The sequence below is a fragment of the Zingiber officinale genome, chromosome 2A (genome assembly GCF_018446385.1).
Source record: "Zingiber officinale cultivar Zhangliang chromosome 2A, Zo_v1.1, whole genome shotgun sequence".
In the NCBI taxonomy this organism is placed as follows: domain Eukaryota; kingdom Viridiplantae; phylum Streptophyta; class Magnoliopsida; order Zingiberales; family Zingiberaceae; genus Zingiber; species Zingiber officinale.
In genome coordinates this window covers 104,709,115-104,732,596 of record NC_055988.1, presented here as the reverse complement: position 1 = coordinate 104,732,596, position 23,482 = coordinate 104,709,115, and the positions used below count along the sequence as shown (strand labels likewise).

The following is a 23,482-nucleotide window of genomic DNA, read 5'->3' as shown; positions in this document are numbered from 1 at the left end:
TAAATGAGTGTTCTCCATTGGAGTGACAATGGGATCCCATTGACATCGGTTCATGCTTAATTCGCGTGTTCTGAATTCCATTTACAGCACTGTTCAGCGTTTATTCCGCATTGCACGTACCCTTACTGATTCAGTTACCCAATTGCTTGCTGTTTCAGTTTCAGTTTCAGTCACATTTTAACAATGAAGGCTTGGCCCTAGATCACCATGCATCCATTAAATTAAATTCGCGTGATCATGGACACAGAAACTGCATTATTTTACTCAAGTTTTAAGTGTGAGTAATGATTCATACGAAACATTCCTATAGAGGTCTCTTCTACATTACTACTGTTCGAATTGATGTTCAGAGCAATCGATATCAATTGTTAATTGATGGATAACTATGAGTAATTTCTGATCGATGCTCTTCGTTTCCACCCCGCTATGAATTTACAGTTTTCAAGCATTTATTTGGACGGCGGCAAATTAAACCTAGTCGTCACTGTCACGTAGTTGCACTCGATCTTCCATGCTCGATCTGTTATTTATAGCAGTTAGATTAATTGATCTCCACCATCGGCAAACTAAAGTAAAGTTTATCGGAATTTGGTGGCCGAGCTAGCAAGATTATGGAACGTGGTGAAAGCATTGCCTTCGAGCTCGAGGGGGCTCTCCTCGCCTCCGGAAGCCTCTTCCCTTACTTCATGCTCGTCTGCCTGGAGGCCGGCGCCGGCGGACCCCTCCGCGCCGTTGTGCTGCTCCTAGCCGCCCCGCTGCTGCGCCTGCTGGAGCTCGCGGGGCTCGAGGCGGCCGCGGTCAGCGCGATGATCTTCCTCTCCACCGCCGGCCTCCGGGTGGACGACCTCAAGGCCGTCGCCAAGGCCACCCTGCCCAAGTTCTTCATGGAGGACCTCCAGCGCGGCGCTCTCCGCGAGTTCCTCGCTGAAGGCTGCAGCGGCGGCGGCGCCGCCGCCCTGAGGTACGTGGCCACCGCGCTGCCGAGAGCGATGGCGGAGCCGTTCCTGAGGGAGTACCTGGACGCCGACGGCGTGCTCGGCACGGAGCTGAGGACGTGCATGGGGTTCTACACCGGGTTGACATCCGCCGCCGGCGTCATGGACGGCGAAAGGAGGCTGGAGGCACTGCGTGTCGCCACCGCGGGGACGTCGGTGATCACTGTCGGAGCGCGCCGGAAGCACCCGCACCAATCGTCGTTGTCCTTTTATGCGGTACGTACGCGTGCAAACATCGTGACCAGGACACGGGCGAGAGAACTAATTAATCAAAACTAAAGGGACTAAAGTGAAAAAAAATGAATGACTGCATTGCAGAAACAACCTTGGACTCCACCGGAGGATCCGAAACAACCACGGCCGAGGAGCGAGTATCCCAGGCCGTTGATCTTCCACGATGGCCGGCTCGTTCAGCGTCCCACGCCGTTGGATTTCCTCACCGTCCTCGTATGGCTGCCTTTCGGTATTTTCCTAGCAGTCTTAAGGGTCCTGATAGGTCTCCTCGCGCCTCGCACGCTCACCATCATGGGCCTCGCCGCCACCGGCATGCGCATCGAAATCCAGGGCCATCAGGCCCACTTGGACGCTAACTCAACCATGGTCAAGGGCTCCGGGTCCCACACTCTGTTCGTTTGCAACCACCGAACCCTCCTCGACCCCGTGCTGGTGTCGATCGTCCTCCAACGGAAACTAACGGCCTTGACGTACAGCTTGAGCAGACTGTCGGAGGTGATCTCTCCGATCCCGACCGTTCGGTTGGCACGGGACAGGCTCCAAGACGGCGTGAAGATGCGGTCGCTGGTCGAGCAGGGTGACGTGATCGTGTGCCCGGAAGGCACCACCTGCCGGGAGCCGTACCTGCTGCGGTTCAGCCCGCTGTTCGCGAAGATCGTCAGCGACGTCGTCCCGGTCGCCGTCACCAACGGAGGGAGCATGTTCTACGGCACGACCGTCAGGGGGCACAAGTGCTTCGACTGCTTCTTCTTCCTCATGAACCCTCGGCCTTTCTACGGGCTGAAATTCTTGGAGAAGGTAGTGCAGCCGCACGGCCGGCAGCGGTCGGAGTACGACGTCGCCAACGAGGTCCAGCGCTCGATCGGCCAGTCCATCGGATTCGAGTGCACCAACTTGACGAGAAAGGACAAGTACAGAATTCTCGCCGGCAACGACGGTTTAGACCCAAGAATGTGATTGTCCTGAGTGAAAACATGAAATAAAATATATGTTTAAGGAGCTTCTTGTTGTTATCATGATGTTGATTCCATGATTAGCAGGACAATAACACTAGAAAATGAAGATTAAAGCGATCAATCTTTCCAAAAGACTGTTTTCCCATTGCCGCATGTACAGCTTTATAAACAGGGTAAGAGAATGAACACAGTGATTATAAACAGGGCAACCACATTCTGGCTATCACTATTAAGTACAGGTTGATAATCAGTAAGATGAAGAAGAGATTCAGTGATTGAATTACTTTTACCAGAGGATCATCGAAGGTCAAGTAAAGATTTGGTAGGCGAACCGATCAGCCAAGTGCTTATTTAGCCATGAACTTGCTTTGGACCACCGCCGGGGCGATGCTTTACGATCGAACTGCCACCAGCTATGCATCTCAAATTCACCATAAATGTTTCGTCATGACAGCTTTGGCACTTCACAGACCAACACCAGCTCTAGCTAATGCGGCTGTGACTGAAGCAGATGCTTCTTCGAGCGTGCGCTGTTTCTTCACTGTATTAAAGGCCTCTATAATGTCTCCGGCTTCCCAATCGTCAAAATCATCGACACCGATACCACACTCGAGTCCAGCACCAACCTGCAACCATGTAGAACCTTTTACTTTTTGCCCGAAACAAGTAGATCGACTTCATTTGTAAGCATGACAGACATTGTTCAAGACATGGCATTCCGAAATAATAAGGATGAAAAACATTGTTTCAATGCTATCTGGACTCATACCTCTTTTACATCTTCTTTCACCCGCCTCAAAGAATCAACTGTACCAATGTGAACTATCTTCCTGTTTCGAATAACACGGACACCACATTCTTTCACTACCTTTCCTTCAGTGATCATGCATCCAGCAACTCGTCCACTGCCGCTACCGAATGCTGCTCGAACTTCTCCTGCTCCTATTTGTATTTGCTCCTAGAAGAAGATGTAATATAAGCCAGAATTTAGATCAAACATCTTTAAGGAAGAGGCAGCCCAATATCAGCAAAGTGTTCACCTCGACTGGCTCTAGAAGTCCTTCCATTGCATTTCTCATGTCGTCAATAAGGTCATAGATAACTCTATACAATCGAATCTCGACGTTCTTCTTGTCAGCATAACTCTTCACTGAGCCAGGTGCTTTTACGTTGAAACCAAATATAATGGCCTCAGAAACAGCAGCCAGGTCGACATCGCTAGCGCTAACCTCCCCAGGAGCTTGGAGGAGGAACTTCAAGTTAACGCTGTCTTGAGGGAGCACTCGAAGAGCTTGTCTGACGGCTTCGATTGAACCCTATGGCGCATACAAGAGGAGATAATATTGGGAAACATGCTCGCTCATGATATAAACATACAAGATAACATTGTTTGGCCATCTTACCTGAACATCAACCTTTAAAATGATGTTCAGCTGATGCATATGTAGATCAGTTTGTTTTCCCATTGCAACAGAAGAAGCAATGGAAGATAGGGTGACCTTTGTTTCCCCCGCCTTTGCAGATATCCTTGTAACTCTTAATGATTCTGCACGAATTTCTGCTCTTTCACGTGCAACATCAAGGGTTTCGACGGCCTCAAACTCATCACCAGCAATAGGTACATTATTCAAACCAATAACCTAAGAAATCGAGTATCCAAAATGTGAGGTGTGGCTGAGACCGGACACAAACAACAAACAGTATGGTACTAATCCGAAGGGATATAAGTTTTTATCATTCAACATTATTCAAAGATCCAAACCTAAATCCTCTATATAAAAGATAAATCACTAGCTATGTGTCACATTGAGCATTTTGTTTCAAGGATGTGAGAAATAATTAAACATCATGTTCTAGCAATTCAGCATAATATATCATCAGGGTGTAATAAAAGCAAAGATTATAAATACATTAATAATAGAGAGTGAGCAAAGCATCCAATAAGAATTTACATGCCAAGTTTGTTGGTTCATTGTGTTTCAAGAGTCGAAGAGAGTTTCAAACCAAACTTATCCCAATCTTTGGACTAATGGTTAAGAAGATAATATCGGCTTAGAAAAACGAACCTGTACAGCCATTGATGGTCCAGCTTCATCAACACGATCTCCCCTATCATCAAACATAGCACGCACCTACTCATCAATATAAACAATGAAAAGGAAGGTAGTAAGCTATCAAAAAGAAGGAACCGAAGTCGTCAATGCATATTTAGGATTCTAGAAAGATTTTCAAGACAAGTAAAAATTCTAGAAGGAAGACCTTTCCAAAAGCTTCACCGCAAACGACAATGTCACCCTTTTTAAGGGTTCCATTTTGCACAATAAGTGAGGCGACAACTCCCTTTGCTTTATCAAGACCTGCTTCTATAACAGTGCCTTTAGCATTTCTCTTTGGATTGGCTTTCAAGTCTTGCAGCTTCACAATTATGAAAAGGATGATTTCAGGTATAAAATTTCGACAAAGGATACATTAAAGAATCTAAGCACAAAGTTTATACCTCTGCGACAAGCATTACAGTTTCCAGCAATTCGTCGATGTTCTCTCCTTTAAGAGCACTGATCTGATTCAAGAGAGAAGTAGAAAAACATGAGAAGAAAAAAAAGAGCACATCTAGGTTATTGTCTTCTTTTTTTTTTTAATAAAGAGGGCAAACCTTAACCATAGGAATGTCACCACCCCAAATTTCTGGCATAAGTCCAACAGACGATAACTCTTGCATTACCCTATCTGGATTTGCTCCATCCTTATCTACCTGAGTCGATATAAGAAAGAAACAATCAGTTATTTGCACTACACATAAAGAATTAACCAATATCGCAGTCGATGAAACATGCCTTGTTGATGGCTACGATAATTGGCACGCCAGCCGCCTTCGCATGAGCAATTGCCTCATTAGTTTGCGGGCGGACTCCATCATCAGCAGCTACTACAATGATTGCAATGTCAGTTACTCTTGCTCCGCGTGCTCTCATTGCACCAAATGCCTGTTGAAAATCAGTTAGGAGTAGTCAGGACAACATATACTGCTTCAAATAAGAAGCTTGCATTGTGTAAGCCAAAATCATCTGGAGATCCTTGAGCAAAAAATCTAAAATCAGCTGAAAAATCCTAGCAGCACAAGAAAAGGAGCAAGATAATGCGTACCTCATGGCCTGGAGTATCAAGAAATATGCATGGCTGAGGCTTCCCATCAAATGGGACAAGAACCTTGTATGCTCCAATACCTTGGGTTATTCCGCCTGCTTCTGATGCTACCACCTACAAGAATGAACTTAATTTCAATTGCCTTACCTGAAATTGTATTGTAACAGATATTCAATCAACTAGCTGAATATGCTGCAATGGATATTTGAGGTTACCCTGCTCTTTCGGATATAGTCCAGCAATGTGGTCTGCAAAGGCAAATCGAAGAAGAAAACAGTTCAAGATCCATATGAAAAACACAATAGAAAGAAATTAAATCCCTGATACCTTCCCATGATCCACATGCCCCATGATTGTAATCATAGGAGGCCTGTCTTCTAGCACGTCCAAGTCTTCCTCATCGAGTACTTCTGCTTTCTTTGCCATCTCTTCCACTCTAACTGGATCGACTTCAATTACTTCCACATCATATTCCTTGCATATCATTTTAACCATGTCTTTATCTAGAATGTGGACTGCATCAGGCTTGACCCCCCTTGAGAATAGAAATGAAAGAATATCTCCTTCGCTAACGGCCAAATTATATGCTAATTCTTCCATGAACAAACCCTCTTCACCCACCTCAAGTATCTCAACTTTTACAGGTTCTGCAGCTTTAGCTGCTTCGAGTCTTGCAGCTTTACGGCTCGCCTTGCTCCATTTTCTTCCTTTCCTTGGTTTCATGACCCCAGGGATAGGTACACTGAACTCTGAAGCTTCCTCTTCTATCTCACCATCTTCCGCCAACTGTCTACGCAAACCACTAGTAACACCTGATTTCTTGCGACGCTCATCTTTGACTTTGGATGTCAAGGATCCTTTCGCCGGCTTCAAAGGGGCTGGTATCATTGCTGCAGCTGCAATCGGATCCACAGCCGGCTTCTTCGATGCGAATTTATCTATAAGAATGGGTTTTCTCTCCTTCTGTGTAGGTGAAAGAACAGCAGGTTTTGCTTGCAGCCTTGGCTTGACAGGGGCTACTGCAGGAGTTCCCGACACATTTGTTCCTTTAACCACCGCTTGCACGCTTGCGACAGGATTCCCTTTCCGCCAAACACTCTTACCAGTGCTCGACTTCCTTGTAGATGGAGTTGCATTCTGCGGCCTAACTTGTTCGGAGCTGCCATTGGGCACGCCATTATCCTTGGTCTCTTTACCACGAGTTCTCACTGCATTCGCGGTCTTCTCGAGCTTTTCTACCTTCTCTAAAACCTCGCCAAGAGTTTCTACGACTTTCTCTCGGTCTTCCAATGAGGTCGGAGGATTTTCAGGGCCGTTGGGGCGTGCTTTCAGTAAAGGCTTGGGGGCAGGCTTGAGAATGAGATCGGCGTCCCCGTGCAGGGAAGACGGAATTCCCCTCTCCTCGATTAGGTTAGTGGTCACCATGCACCTGTAGACACGGCCTCCGAAGCGACGGCATTGCCTCGAGCTGAGGGAGGAACCAGACCTAACCCCAACAACGTGGATCCTCCCGACGACGACGGCGGTGGGCGAGACCTCGAAGACGACCGGGGAGACTAGCATCGCGCTTCCCAAAGAAACCATGGCATCACACGAACATGCGATTCTCTCGAAATCAACATAAAAAACGCATCTTTCGATCGCAGCTTGATCTCAGACGGCGAGATACGAAACAAAGTTCGATCTCTGAGCAAAAAAGACACGAAATTTCACCGTAATCTCATGGATTAGAGGTTCTAAGGACCACAAAAATCCACATTGTCATGCCAAGCCAGCCAAGGGATTTCCCTGGTAGCGGATAAGGGCCAGGGATAGGCTGTGGAGAGAACCACAGCTGAAGAAGATTTGAGATAGACTTGTGGTTACTTCTGTTCCCCACTAAAGAGAACGCAACAAAAAAAAACATAAAAAAAAAATTACGAAGGAAATTGAGTCATCGTGTTTGCTTGCCACAGAAGGATGTGGCTCATTCTCCGATACGTATGCGGTGATAAAAAGGTGACCTCACCATTAATCAGGTTAGGTATTGTTAAATTTGGACCAAGAATTTGGTCCTATAAATTTCTTTTATCTGTTGTTAAGTTAAATCAGAAAATATTTATGACGGATATTCTGAAAATCTAATATTTTTTGATTGTACGTTTTATTTAGAGAATTTTTTATAAATATATTATAATTAAAAATCAAATAATGAATATCTAAATGATAATTAAACATTCTTCCATTGTATCGTAACCTGGAGTGTAAAAGCTACCTCATAACTTTGTGGTTTGGTGGGATGCTAGGTGCATTTTATAAATCAGGTTTCACGTCTCATAGGTGTATTTGAATTACTAGCTAAGCTGGGGTGTTATATTACGAATCACAGTACTTTCTTCATTTTTTTTGGTTGGCATGAAGCGGAATCAATTATTTCAGAATTAATTGAGTTGTATAATCTAAATGATGACTTCTATTTGCATTTGACTTTTATTCTTCCAAAAATATATATATATATATATATATATATATATATTTTGTCAGGATAAAATATTTATGTTTTGATAGTATTATCTATAATGCTAACTCATTATAATATTCATCATTTTATGAAAAAAAATGAGGTCCACTATCACATATTTATTATAATAATATATCTCTTTCATCTACATTCCTTTTAACATTAATACTCATTATTTATAGGTCTCAAAGTCCACTCAATCATTTTAAAATTAATACATATTAAATAAACATAATTTAAATCTATTTTAAAATATTTAAATTATTATTATTATTTTTAATAATAATCTTATTTTTTTAAAAATAATTTTACTATTTTTAAAAAATAATATTAGAATTTTTTTTAATATATTTTTTACCATTTAAAAAAAAGGGAAAAAATAAAACAAAAAAAAGGGAAGAGAGAGGGATGAACAATTTCTTAACACTCCCCTCTCTTTCGAGCCCGGATCCTCTGGACCGCTTTTTGCAGTCCAAGAGATGGTCCCTAAACATGTATTGGTGGAATACATAGTCCCCACTTATAAAATAGGCGGAGGTCATTCATCTCCACCAATGCATATTTAGGGACCATCCCTTGGACCGCAAAAAACGGTCCAGAGGATCTGCCCTCCTCTCTTTCTCCTATATAACTCACTCACAATAAAAAAAATATTAAATAGATATTATAATACTCATTTAACATCCTATTAGACATCCTATTAGAGATGTCCTTACTATTTAATAATTCTACAGCAGGTTTTGAGAATTATTAAAGGACCTACTTCGTTTTTTATCAAAAGGCACATTTTTTTAAAAGAGTAATGATGCTCGCAGCGACTTCCCTCAGCGAATTCGCTGAGCGACTTAGGTGGCAGTTGATGTGGCCAAGTCCAACTCAGAGAAAAAATTGCAGACTTGGCCTTTCGTAATAATCTTCCCCTTTCGCAACTGTGCCCTAACTTCCCTCCTCCTCCATTTTTTCTCCTCCTTCCCTAACTATACTCCTCCTCCTCCTCCTCCTCCTCCTCCTCCTCCTCCGTTTTGTCGCGACCTCTCCTCCCGTGCCCTAACTCTACTCCTCCTCCTCCGTTTTTTCTCCTCCGTGCCCTAACTCTACTCCTCCTCCTCCTCCCCCCGTGCCCTAACTCTATTTTGCGGTGGTGTGTGAAATCAGGCGTTTGAGAAGCACAGGCTGGAGAAGGACCTCTGAGATTAAGTATTGTTTAGGGCGATTTGTGATTTTAGGTATACGTTATCTATTTATCAAGTTTATAGGGATTAGGCTATTTTGTTTCCAAGTCATGTCATGGTTCTTTTTACAAGCTTTTGTTAGTTGTTTGACCTGGTGTTGGATTAAAGTACTTCATGAATTTATCTATTATCTTCGTTTATTGGGTGTATACTTAAGCATCTTGATAGTTTCCTTTATGTATACTACTGATAGGTTATATATCGAACATAACCAGTTGCTAATCTTGTGATTTGTTTTCTTTCACAGGGTGCCAACTGTCGAGGGTAAAGAGCTTGACCTTCATTGTCTTTTTGTTGAGGTAACATCCCGCCGAGGAGACATTGAAAAGGTAAAGCGATATTGAAATTTTTGCTCAAGAATTTAAAACTTTATACTGCGTTCTGGTTAACTTATTATTGTTTGCTTGACACTGACAAGCACCATATCATTTCTGTGATGTTCTTTGGAAACTCATAAGAATAGTTGGTAAATTGCCTGAATGATATATAGAATTGAAATCCTTGTTTAATATATTATGATTAAATTAGACATTAAAAGGGTATATCTCTAAGAGCCCAGTTATGATTTAAACTGTATTCTCATTAATAAGGATGTTATCCCAACTTGTCATTCAACCAATGGGAATATTATAGAATGAGAGGTTGAAAAACTTTGCAATTTGTTGCTTGTGAACAATTGTAGTAATAAAATACCTCACAATTGGATATTTAAGTTGGGTCTTAGTTCTCGATATGATAGTTCTGTTGGCTTCATGAGCCTGTTTTAGTTTGACAGATTCACAGAACAGAATGAACTACTTTTTCTTTTGTTTTCACATGCTGGCATTGCATTTAAAATTGATGTTAATGAAAATATTTCTTCTCTTTGTTGAGAGTTTTTTTTTGTTAAATTTATTTATTTTTAATCTAAGTGAAGGAAATTTGATTATTAGGTTATTATTCCATGACATCCTCAAGTTATAGCAGCATCGACAATACAAGATTTGAACATGTACCATGTAGGGACTGCAGACGAAGAACATTTGTGTGTGTTTCTAGATCAACCAAGAATCCTGGAAGACACTATTACAAATGTGGGCAACATGGATGGCAAAAGTGGATGACGGTCGATACTAGTTCATCATGCAAAATTGAAAGTGAGCACAATGCTTCTCATGGATATAAACTGGGAATAATAAATGTACCGAAATTTATTTAGATATTAGTGATGGTGAACTTGATTCTCTTAGCCGTAATCCTGATTGAGTTGTTAGTTCATTTGGCAAGTTAGTATTAAGTAGTGTTGGTGTTGTAATGTAACTAGCTTAATATTTGCAATTCTGGACATGATTTTGGTTTGTTAGTTTATATCGTTAACTACTTTTGAATCTTGAATCATGTTGGTGTTGTAATTGTATTAGGATAATTAGTGTTGAGTACTATTGGATGATGCGAAGCATTTTGTTCACAAGCAATTTTGTTAATTAATTCATCTTGTTAATTAGTATCAAGTCTAGTGAAATCCTCTCCTCAACTAAACTCTACATGATCCAAGCTTAAATTCCTTCAAGTTTCAGGTCCTAAAACTTGAAGTTGATTATGCAAGATTCCTTCAAGTTTCAGTTCCTAAAACTTGAAGCTGATTCTGCAATCAAAGGGAGGAAAATAATATTTCTGTTTCAAAAAAAGATCTGCATGTGCATGTTTCTTACTTCAGAGCTGAAACAGAACTTTGATTTCTCATCTTCTCTGCATGCCTCGGAGCTCTCATCTTATGATTCTGCAATCAAAGTTCGATATCTCGAAGATGAGACAAATTTGGTTTCCTCAGCCGTGTTCTTCCGGATTTCGAAGCCAAGCAAGAAAGTAAAAGAAAGATAGATAGAAATGTCGCTTGTGGGTGGAGTTGGAGTGAGCCCTGGAACTGTGGTCGTGTACTCCGAGGCATGCAGAGACAAATTTGTTTTCCTCGGCCACATGTCTCATCTTCTTTTCTGCAATCAAAGTTCTGATTCTGTAATCAAATTGGTTTCCCTTCGAGATATCGAACTTTGTCAGAGGCATGCAGAGAAGATGAGACATATGGCCACAAATGGCTGCATATGCATGTTTACTGCTACTTGTCAAAAACCAGAAGCAAAAACAAAAGGAAAACAAGATAGGCCATGACTCGATGTCATATTTACATAGTAAGTTGTTCTCAATTTGATAGATTGCAACTAAATTGTATTAAAGAACAATAGAACCCACATAAATATGCTACTATTCCAAAACATCTACATAACTCTCTTCTAGAACTGTTAGAGTGTATACTAAAAGTCTAGCTTTTTGTATAAACATATAAGAATCGCATTGGTCAAATGTCTACATTTATTTGTTAAGTGTAGTTGTTCAATTAATTTATATTATAGATAACATGGTGTGTGGTGTCACACACAGAAGATCATATTATCAGTTCTTTATAAATTATAAACAGTTGCCCACGACTAAGATGAAAAGGAACAAACCATTGGAATAGTCGTAGTGTAATTAGGTATTAGTTTATCTTGACTAATAAATTACACTAGTACACTCTAAGTGTATTGAGTAGGACCATTTTAGGTAAGTTCTTTTTATACTGACTTAATAAAAGAACTAGACCTTAGTTATTATGAAAGTGTGTGCTCTTAATCCTAATATAATAACAAGCACATATATTTAGTATTTATTTCTTTGACTTATCAAAGGGTGAGATTTAGCTCGATAAATCAATAGGCCCGATAAGTTGGGAAATGATATTACTTATAGTGTGTGTTGTTGATTATAGAAGGAAACTGTATCCTAGTAATCTAGGTTGAGAATGTCTCCAAGAGAAGCTCATAAGGATTGTCATGTTAAACCCTGCAGGTGGACTTAATCTGACATGACAATAAGATTAAGTGGTACTACTCTTGGGCTAAGACATTAATTAAAATGAGTTATCAGTAACTCAATTAATTAATGGGCATTCGATATCTTAAACACAAGGAGACTAACACACTCATAATAAGAAGGAGCCCATAATGTAATTTGGGATTGGTGCGGTAGTGCAATAATAACTCTCTAGTGGAATGATTTATTATTGATGAACTTGAGTTGTGTGTTCGGGGTGAACACGAGATACTCAAGCTCATCGGAAGGCCAAAATCAATTTCTCCTCTAGGTCTCTGTCGTAGCCTCAATGAAGCCTTAAATCCACTCATGAAAAGTCCATCTTAGTGTCCAAGAAAGGGTGGGCCCATAGCTTGGTGACCAAGCCAAAGGGGTCGGCCATAATCTCCTTAAGGTGGCCAACCACTTTTAATTTAAAGGGTGTCGGCCATATAATTCAAATGATGAGGGGTGTTTTGAATTTTTAAAATCTTTTCTTTGTAGATATCTACAAGTTTTAAAAGAGAGATTTTAAAATTTAAAACTTTCCTTATTTGAATTAGGCCATATGGTTTAAAAGTTTTAAAACTTTCCTTTTTTAACCATCCTCATGATTTTTAGAAAAAAGGAAGAGAAGTTTTAAATTTGAAACTTTCTATTTTTGTAACCATGTTAAAAAGGGAAATTTTAGAAGAGAAGTTTTAAATTTTAAAACTTGGTTTTAATTTTTTAAAACTTTCCTTTTTTTAACATCCACATAAGGAATGAGAGCTTGTAAAATTTTATAAGAAATTTCTTCTTTTATAAAATTTAATAAAAATTATTTCTCTTGATGATGATGTGGCCGGCCACCCTTGCTTGGTGTCCAAGCAAGGGGCCGGCCATTAAAAGCATCCAATCATCCATGATTCAATCAATTGAATCAATGATTGATGATTGAATCAATCAAGAGGAAATAAAAGGAAAAATAAAAGGGGAAAAGGAAAAACAAGAGGAAGATTTTAATTTTTGTAAAAAGTCTTTCTTTATTTGTCTTGGGCAAGTAATATAAAAGAAGGAGAGATGAGGCCTCATGTATTATTATTTCTTATTCTCTTGTTGAGCTCTCTATTGTGGCCGACCCTCTCTCCCTTCCCTTTTCCCTTTCCCTCTTTAGTTCCTTAGTGGTGATGGTGGCCGGATTTTAGAGGAGGAAGAAGGCTTTGGGTGGTGTTCATCTTGGAGGACTATCGCCCACACGACGTCCAAGGCGAGGCGAGGAATACGATAGAAAATCTCGAGGTTATTAGCATACAAAGAAAATGTATAACTAGTAATTATTATCTGCATCATGCTAGTTATTTTTCTTTGTATGAATTCCAAACACAAGAGGCATTAAATTCTAGTTTTTTGAATTTGTTATTCGAGTTTGTGTTTTTTTTATTTTTCAAATTTGTGATTCGATTGTTCCTTTTGATTAAACCTAGAGTTATATAAGGAAATTAAATATTAACTTTCCTTAAAAGGCTTTGTCTAGGCGGTGGTGGATGCTCCCATACCCAAGAAGACCATGTGTCTCGCTATGCAGTCCTGGAAGCCAATTTTAGAAATTAATATTTAATTGAATGTATAACATAGGTTGATTTGGATCAATAGTGTTAAGTTTCGCTTGCGATCCAATTCTAAACTATTAAGAACAGATAAGTTAAATTTGGAATTAGTAATGTTAAGTTCCGTTTGTGATTCCTAATTTAACTTCTAAAGAACACAATAGGTTGTTTAGAAAAGGTTCGACACGTATACAAAATTTTTGTACAGTGGAACCGGTACGATCTTCCTAGGACCAACCAACAAGAACAACTCGAAGAGAGAATAATTTCTCCATGCATTTTCATGACACAAATTTTGTAAACATCCACAAGCATCATAAGATCAAATAAATTTGAGAAGGCATTATCCAACACCATGCCAGTGATAGGGGGATCTTCTGCTCCAAAAAGAAGGCTGTTATACCAGAAACAAAACTAAGGATAAGTGAATGGCATATGACAATAATAACTATGCAGCAAAAAATGATACCTTGTAACAACACCTAATATTGATCGCCTCCAAAGTTCAATACAAAAAATGTGTTTATTATAAGTTGTTGGTGCGGTTAGCACTAACGGTCTAACCCAGATTTTGATTAATGAAAAAATAGGTTAAGTTAGTTTCGTTGTTATCTAACACTCTGACCGAGTGTGCAGGAGAAGTCCAAACAGGTCGACAGGCTGACCTGATATCTGACACGAAGCCCAGCTAGGTCGACGGGTCGACCGGATAGCTGACATGAAGTCCAAACGGGTCGACGGGCTGACCGAACGTTTGGCACGAAGTCCAGCTAGGTCGATGGGCTGACCGGATAGATGGCACGAAGTCCAGACGGGTAAAAGGGTTGATCTGATGTTTGGTAGGTAAGTAAAGGTAAGTCACTGGAGGGGAGTGACTGTGAGGACGCGTTCTTGGGAAGGAAACTTAGGCGCTGATCCGACTTAGAACCATTTCGGAACTCTAAGTCGAGATCTTGACTAGATTCCGGTCTCAGAGAGATGGAATCTAATTAATACTATTTTTGTTTATTACAACTGTGCTAATAATATGTTTTGCAGGAGATATAAGTGTCTCGGACTAACGTTTTCTTGCAGGTAGGAAACCGTTGGAAAATAGGGTCCGGGCGCCCGGAGGCAAAAAGTTATCCCCAATATCGCTGTGCCACGTGGAGTTCGTTGGTTGGCTTGGCTATGTCACTCCAGGGCGCCCTGAAGGTTCCAGGTGCCCCGAACCTCCTTTATAAGGAGGGTCAAGGCTGGAGTCAGAACAACAACTGAAAAACCTGCTCTCCTGGCTCCTGCGGCGTTGCGAAAGCCATCCGACAAAGCTCTGCTCTTTTTCTTCTTATTGTTTATTGTCGGTATTTTCTTTCTAGCATTTCTGTACTTAATTTTTATAATCAATATTCGAATTGCTAGTGGATTGCCCAACGCAAGTACCCTTGTGTACGGGCCTCGGAGTAGGAGTCGTCAAAGGCTCCGAACTAAGTAAATTGACTCTGTTAGCATTGTTTCTTTTCTTTTCCGCTGCGTAATCTTTTTAATTCAATATTCACCCCCCTCCCCCCGCCCTCTATCAAACGATCATAATCCAACAAGTGGTATTAGAGTCATGTTCCGCTCTGATTTAGTGCAACCACCAATCAGACAGGGGTGAAGCTATTTTTTTTCTTCTTTCCTTGTCGGTTTTCAACTTTTCGCATTATTCCAAATTGGTATTATTATTTTTTTTTGGAATTTTTTCGTTGCATTTTATCTGAATTGATGCAACACCAATTCAGCTTTTTATATTATTTCCTACCGCACTGCTAATCCAAGACCAAGTCTTGGGACCTCTCTTGTCTATTTGTTTGATTGTGTGCAGATTAAAATGTCTCAGAGTGAAGGCTTCAGCACGGTACGTCCTCTCCTATTCAACGGGGACAATTTTCCGTACTAGAAGAAAAGGATGAAAGTCTACCTGAAGACGGACTTCGACCAATGGCTCAGCGTCACAAAAGCCTACAAAGCACCAATTGACAACTCCAGAAATCTACTTGATCCGGAACAATGGACTTCGGACATAAAGAAGAAAGCATCAATAGAGAACAAGGCAATCAACACGCTATAATGCGAACTAACAAGGGAAGAGCTAAACTGGGTAGGATCGCACTAGAACGCGAAAGAACTTTGGGACAAGTTGATCGAGCTGCATGAAGGAACCAACGACGCTAAGGTAATGAAACGAGATTTGCTATTAAATAGAATTTTTAATATAAAAATGTAGGAAGGAGAAACGACGAGTCAGCTTCACGCGAGGATCAAGGACATCCTCAACGGACTCCACACGATAGGCCACCAGATGGAAAACTGAGATTTGATAAGGTACGCGTTAAACACTTTTCCACGTAACTCTCTGTGGGCATCCATCATGGATGTCTACAAAATTTCAAAAAATCTGTCTAAATTAAAACTCGACAAACTATTTTGTGAATTAGAGTTACATGAGCAGACTAACACAAGATCTGAGAAACGTATTGCTTTGCTTATAGGTTCCTCCAAGGAAAGAACAAAGAACAAGCTTGGACTCAAAGACGAATCTGACTAGGATTCTGAAGACGAAGAGTACCTGGTGAACTTGATAAGGAAAATGTTCACCAAGAGGAAGAAAAGCTTCAGCAAGAAGGACCTGCAGAAGATCAACACTCCAACCGAACCAAGAAATGTGACGTGCTTCAGATGCAACAAGAAGGGGCACTACAAGAACGAGTGTCCGAGATCGAAGAACGACAAAACGAAGATGACCAAAAAGGCTCTCAAAGCGACGTGGGATGACTCGTCTTCGGAAGAATCGGAGGATGAAGATCAGAAGAACTAGAGTTACCTCACGCTGATGGCCCACGAAGCAGAGTCAGAGGACGAATCGGAAGACGGGTCCAAACCCAACTCAAGCCACGAGTCCGTACTCATTTCCGAAGGTCCTGAAGAGGTATACCTAAATTTAAATAGAAAGTTTTTTAAAATTATTTCTTGTTTAAATAGTAAATTTGTTAAATTAGAAAACAAAAACAAATTGCTCCTTAAGGAGAATCAAAACCTCATGGAACAAATTACAAAAAATAATCCAACTCAAGATCTAACACTTGAGGAGGAGAATTTATCACTAAAATTAGAAATTAATAAATTAAAAGAAATGTTAGAAAAATTTACAACAAGATCTAAAAATTTAGATTTAATTCTAAATAACCAAAAAGCAATTTACAACAAAACCGAACTGGGCTATAGGTCAAGCTCAAATAAAACATTTAAATCATTAATAACTCAACACAAACCAACAAGTAAAGCTTGGGTTCTGAAAGCGTGTTTAACCACGCAAGTAGGAATTAACCAATACTACATATCCAAAAATAAAATATTTTACGTAAAGTCAAATAAATCAAATCAAAAACCAGAATACAAACCTAGACAAAAAAATTCAAAATCTGAATATTTTAAAACTCACCAAAACTTAGACTATCATCAAGTAAATTATAACTATAAAAGAAATAGACATCATCCAAGAATGAAAAATTAAATTAAAAGCCAATAATTCAGGGGGAGGCTCTAGAATAGCTGGCACCTCCAAAACTAACCTACCTGGCAAGGTAATCCAAACTAATCAACCCGGCAGAGTACTTAGGACTAATTAGAGAGTGGTTCAAGTTCAACTTGAAAAATGGTACTAGTGAAGTTTTGGTTGATAGTACGTCAGGGAAGCTTAGTCTATGCATGTCTATGAATATATGGCTTCAACCTGGTGCATTTAGTTAAGTGGAACTGACCGAAGCTACCCTTTATGGATCCTAACCAGTTAGACCAAGGTTTTGTACTAAGTCCAGTAGATAGGACTATTTAGAAAACCTCAAAGGCGTTGTAACGACCCAATTTTCCCTATTTCGAGTTCTAAATGTCCTTAAAAATATTTAGAAATGCTTTTAAAATATTCTAGAAATTTTTAGAGTATTTTTATGTAATTTTAGGAGGTCGTTTGGTATTTTTACTAAATGAAAGAAGTTTTAACAAAAAATTATCAAAACCGAGGTTTGAACCCGAAACCTCGGGTTAAACAAAGATTCGCCTAACCAACAGACCAGCCGATTATTTCTTAATTAAATTTACAACGAAATATATTTAAGTTGTAATTGATACAGAAATACCTTAGTTTTAAAAAGGTTGCAGAAAAATGGTCGAGCCGAAGCTCGACCCGGCGACCAGGGGTTTCGACGAAAACGCAGATAACCAGCTGTACCAGCGGATTATGATAAAGAAGGAAAGAACGGATTATATTTAAGGTATAGTTAGTAATAGAAATATAACCTAGGTTAAGTGGGATTAGGTTATTCTTTCCGAACCCGAAATCCTTTCTCCTTCTCGTTCTCGCTTGCGACGGCGTCGGCGCTGCTTGGTGTGAAGACGAAGCCGAACTTAGGGCTTCACTCCGGCAGCCGGTGAGCACCCTTCTCCGCGGGTTCTTCACAAATCCGAGCTCCCCTCAACAAGGAGGATGCGCGGACACAAGGAGAACGCTGAGACCGTGAGCTTCTCCGAACCCTAGAAGTAATTTTCTGGCTGTGAGTTCAAGAACAGCATGGTAAGTACTACTCACCTGTGGTAGGAGTAGCTCTGAGGTTTATTCTTTGTTCCTCTTCTTGTTTCTGAGTTTAATTCAGTGCTTTCTTTGTTTTCTTGGTATGTCGTGAGCAAGGGATGAGCTTGATGTTTTTCTGCCGTGAGGTTGAAAGGATGAACACAGGAAAAAGTTAGTGTGAGGCACGTTTAGTCCCTTTTGGTCACTGACTGTGCCACAGTTCCGGAGGATTTTACCTCTGTTGGCTTCGAATTTCAGTTGTAGGGAATTAGGAGGTTAGGGACCTTAGAACAGATTCATAATGTTGCTCATTTTTCCTGCCAATCCGATGAAGCATAATTGGAGATTTAGGGTTGTTTTCCAAAAAGGGGTTAAGCTGTGAATTTGATGTATATGTTTGTTTTAACTTTACAATAAGTTGATTTTGATCTTATGCAAAGAAAATAAAAGCACAAGTATCTCCCTTTGGGTTGCTGTGCAATTCGGCTACTTAGCTGAACATAAGAAGGCCTAGAATTTCTGAATAGTAGGTAGTTTCCTTTAGGTTGTTACCTTACTGTTGCTTACTGTTAATTTAGAGTTGTAGCATAGTTGTTGCGCTACGAAATAGGCACGAACAACCCCTTACTGTTAGTTTCAGTTATGCTTTGCATTGGATAAGAACAACCCTATATTTAGCATATCTGGTTAGACCCTTTTGTGCTGTATAGTGGCACGAACAGCTCTTAACCTAAATACAAAGTGTTAGTTTCTTTGCTATTTAATAAATATGAACAGCCCTGTTTAATAGCGTTGCAAATTCAGTCCTTCGTTAATTTGTAAGCATGATACTCTATTGGGTGTGTGCAACATTGATCCCTTCATTCCTAGGTTTCATTTGCTATTAGTTATACCTGGGCAGATTTTCTAGTTTCCCATTGCTATTGGAATAACATGAGCAGATTTTTATAAGTATAGGATGTAGATTTTAATAGGCAGGTTTTCATAAGTATTGTTTACAGATTTTCTACTTGTGCTTGCTGCCGTATCTTTACACTTTGGAATTAAAGCATGCTGTACAGATTTTCTACTTGTACTTTGCTACCTCCATGAACATGAATAACCTTTGTTATTTAAGCATGTAGTTAGTATTTTCCTTGCAATTCAAAGAGCAAGAACAACCCTTTATTTAGTTAGAATGGGTTTAACATTTTCCCTGCTACTTAGAAAGGCAAGAACAACCTTCATTTAAAGTATGTAATGTTAGTTTCTTGAATTTCTTGAACATGAACAGCTATTAAGCTTATCTTGTAGTTTGATTTGCTTGTTTTATTTTTTATAGCATGCTCAGTTAGTTGCAATTCTCTATTTGTTAGATACACTTGCAGTATTCGAATAGCATGAGCAGTATTGAATTATAATTTAGTTTTTAGTTCCTTGTTTTGATACATATACATATGTGTGCTAGACAGCTTTTAATAGCTCTTTAATCTGAAGCATATAGTTAGTTGTTTTTGCTATTTTAATAAGATGAGTAGCCATGGTTTTTAGTGGAATAATTATGTGCCCTATAAAACCTTTTGAGGATTATGGGTAACTACAAGTAAGAAAAAGACCAAGGTCTAGTTAGAAAAGATAACAAGTAAATTAAAGTAAGAGGCTAGTACCCGACTTCCGAGGTTGTCGTTAAACAAATCCAGGTGACCAATTCCGAGGTCTTGGCCCTGGTAAGACCGAGGTCTTTATCCTCATAGGGCTGGAGGCTCGCTACCCCAATCACTATTAGAGAGCGCGCATAAGATGGTACTAAGCCTGGGCCCAAAGAAAAAGAAGAAGAAAGAAAAAGAAGAAGAAAGAAAAAGAAAAAGAAGAAGAAAGAAAAGTAAAAGTAAAAGAAATTAAAAGATTAATTTCAAGTATAAAGCTATAAGTAAATGAAACAAGTACCACCTATGTTTAGAATCAACAGAAGTTTAGTTCCTTTAATTCTAAGCATACAGCATGAGTTTCATTACTTTTCTTATCAGTTTAGTGAGCATGTTTAGTTTTATTTCCAGTATTCAGCTTTATTCTGGTATATCATGAGTATGCAGTTTATTTGAGCACTTTGCTATTAGATGAGTACATGTAGCTTTTCTTTTAGCATTTCAGTTTCAGTATCGTTTGCATTTTTATGCACTTCGAGTTTTTGTGAGATAGTTTAGTACTTACTAATCTTTAGCTTTTAGTCCTCCATCGATAAAGGAAAAGCTAAAGTATGAAAGGAAGGCGACAAGGTGGTGGTGATGAAGGTGTGTGATGACTGGACTAATGGAGAGATCCAGAGTTTGCTAGCAAATTTTCAGGATCTACCTGTTTAGAGTTTCAGTTTATGTTTTTAGTTTTCTTCTTAAATGCTATTATGAAGTTGAGATTGTAATGGAGTTTAATTCGTATTTATAGCTTGATATGTCCTACTGTTGGAGTTATGTTTGGTTGCTATTGCTAGAATAGCTTTCTTTTAGTTATAGTGTGTATTATTACTGCGTGGTTGTGAAAATATATGTTCCAGCCGCTTGTGGCTGAGTATAGATTGTTTGTATTGTTGATTTGGTCACCGGTACAGGGGAGACTCTACCGAAATTTTTCGGTAGGAATTCCTCTAGGGCCGTGATAAATCTAAGTGTTGTTAATAATAGCATAAGTGACACTAGCAAGTAGAGTAGTAGTTAGGTAACTGTCGCCCTTAGAGAGTAGTAGTAAGAAGGGTGGTCGTTACAGTTTGTATCAGAGTCAGGTTCCCATTCTCCAGCATCACACACACATCAGCATCAGCCGTGCCGTCTTCAAGTAAGAAAGTATTTAAGTTCTTTCTTTTATTGCTTTCCTTATTATTAACTGCAGTACAGAGTGATTGCTTATGAGTACTTAAGTAAGATAGAAGTTATTGTTTCTCCTTTCCTAATCCATATATATGTATGTTTAGAAAGGATAGAGAAGATACCAAGTCTTTTTTCTTTGCATAATTGGATGTCAAGAAGAGGGCATCCCTGTACCGTTCGTACTAAGAACCAAGATCAGGAGAACGAAGAGCTTAGAGCAACTAAGTCCAATCTCTCTAAAGTTGTTGCCCAACTTCGGAGACAAGTAGCAGAGCAGCAACAGGTGATTGCCAATCTGAGGGCCAATTAGAAGTCAGCTCCTCCCACTCCCCCAATCATTAATGTGGAGACCCCAGTGGTGACTGAAGTTCCACCAGCCGCCCTGGAAGTCGCCACAACACCTAGAAGACAAGAAGCATACCTGATACAGTGGCTGAAGCTGAAGCCAGAAAGTTTCTCAGGCACGACTGAGCCCTGGGATGCTCAGGCTTGGTTCAAGACACTGAAGAGCACAATGGAGCTTCTTGACTGGCCAGAAGTCGAGAAGGTTAAGTGTGCCTCTTTCTGCCTATCTGGAGATGCTCGTATGTAGTGGGAGCAAGTTAAGAGTAAGAGAGCAGTCAACCAGATGAGCTGGGTTGACTTCGAGATAGAGTTTTACGAAGAATTCTTCCGTCAACGGATCACCAATAAACATTATGAAGAGCTTATAGAATTTAGACCAGGTGACCTATCAGTAGAAGAAGCGGTCAAAAGATTCAACAGGCTAGCTCGTCTTTGCCTAGTGTTAGTAAGTACAGTGAAAGAACGAGTCAGACTGATGCTCCGAAGGCTGAGACCAGAAATAACACTTAATGTGAGTAATGAAACTCACCAACCACAGATTGGTGAAGAGTTGGTCAGTAGGGTATTAGGGAGCACTATCTGAATAGCATCAAGGCACAACAAATACAACACAAGTCAGTCAAGATCGAATACAAGACAGTGGGAAAACAGAGACTCCAGTCAAGTAATCAGAACTGGAAGGATAAAGATAACAAGAAAGACCCAAGCAGGAAGACGTTCGGGTAGTCTGTGAATATCCAGAGGTATTTTCAGAAGGGCTACCTGGACTACCTCCCAACAGAGAAGCGGAGTTTGAAATTGAATTGGTTCTTGACGCCAGCCCAATTTCAAAAGTTCTGTACCAAATGTCTCCAGCAGAGTTGAAAGAGTTACAAGAGCAACTTCAAGAGCTGCTTGACAAAGGCTTCATTCGCCCTAGTCACTCACCTTGGGGAGCTCTCGTGTTGTTTGTCAAGAAGAAGGACGGATCTATGCGAATGTGCATAGATTACAGAGCTCTGAATCAAGTGACCATCAAGAACAAGTACCCCCTTCCCAGGATTGACGACTTATTTGATCAGTTAAGAGGAGCCACAGTGTTCTCAAAGATAGACCTACGCTCTGGGTACCATCAGTTGAAGGTGAAAGAAAGAGACATACCCAGAATAGCTTTCAGAACCAGATACGGACACTACGAGTTTGTAGTCATGCCTTTTTATGTGACTAATGCACCAACGGTTTTCATGGACTTAATGAACAGAGTGTTCAGAGAATACCATGAAAAATTTGTCATCGTATTCATCGACGACATTCTGGTCTATTCAAGGACTCCAGAGGAGCATGACACGCACTTGAGGATAGTATTACAAACCTTACAGCAGAAGCAACTATATGCTAAATTCTCCAAGTGCGAGTTCTGGTTAGATCAGGTGGCATTTCTAGGTCACATAATTTCTAAAGAAGGTATCCAAGTAGATCCAGCCAAAATAGAAGCAGTCAGCAACTGGAAGAGACCCAGGAACGCCAGGGAGATCAGAAGCTTCCTTGGTTTAGTTGGGTACTACAGGAAATTCGTGGAGAACTTTTCCAGGATAGCTTCTCCACTAACGGCCTTAACCAGAAAGAACAAGAAGTTTGAATGGTCAGATAATTGTGAGCAGAGTTTCCAAGAGCTCAGGAAGAGACTGACCAGTGCTCCTATTCTAACTGTTCCAGAAAGTGACAAGAGCCTTGACATCTACAGTGATACTTCCAAGATGGGCCTAGGAGCTGTACTCATGCAAGAAGGAAAAGTTATAGCTTATGCTTCCAGACAACTCACACCCTGTTTGGAAATCACTTAAGTCATGGAATTAAATTGAATTCCATTATGAATTGAATTCCATAAGGAATTCAATTCAATTCTCATGTTTGGAATGAATTGCAACTTAAGTTATGGAATTCTTATGTTTTACCATTTTATCCTTCTCTCTTTTTTCTTTTCTTTTTTTACAAAGAAGAGAGAATGAGGGCACAATAGACATAATATGGAGAATTGAATTCCCTATCTAAATCACACATAAAGAGGTGTGATTTACTTTTGCCTTATTTGATGGAATTGGAATTGAATTCCATATCAATTCTTAGCTAAAAAATCATTCCAAAGCATGGAATTCAATTCCAATTCTAAAAAGAATTGAATTCCATATCATTCCAAACAGACTGTCAAAGATTA

At 40.0% G+C, this 23,482-nt stretch overlaps 2 protein-coding genes across 2 annotated transcripts; one reads left to right on the top strand and one right to left on the bottom strand.

The window, feature by feature from the left end:
• The first annotated feature begins 560 nt into the window (after positions 1-560).
• LOC122041827 (glycerol-3-phosphate acyltransferase RAM2-like) lies at positions 561-2,367 on the top strand. Its single transcript, XM_042601656.1, has 2 exons — positions 561-1,211; positions 1,314-2,367. The coding sequence occupies exons 1-2, from the start codon at positions 612-614 to the stop codon at positions 2,184-2,186; spliced, it is 1,473 nt and encodes a 490-aa protein (XP_042457590.1). The 5' UTR covers positions 561-611; the 3' UTR covers positions 2,187-2,367.
• LOC122041826 (translation initiation factor IF-2, chloroplastic-like) lies at positions 2,288-7,171 on the bottom strand. The gene is made up of 12 exons (XM_042601655.1): positions 5,657-7,171; positions 5,545-5,577; positions 5,330-5,443; positions 5,020-5,169; positions 4,839-4,937; positions 4,683-4,745; positions 4,445-4,600; positions 4,252-4,317; positions 3,589-3,825; positions 3,226-3,501; positions 2,955-3,143; positions 2,288-2,811 (listed from the first exon to the last, which is right to left on the bottom strand). The coding sequence occupies exons 1-12, from the start codon at positions 6,911-6,913 to the stop codon at positions 2,650-2,652; spliced, it is 2,802 nt and encodes a 933-aa protein (XP_042457589.1). The 5' UTR covers positions 6,914-7,171; the 3' UTR covers positions 2,288-2,649.
• Between the last annotated feature and the right edge of the window lie 16,311 nt (positions 7,172-23,482).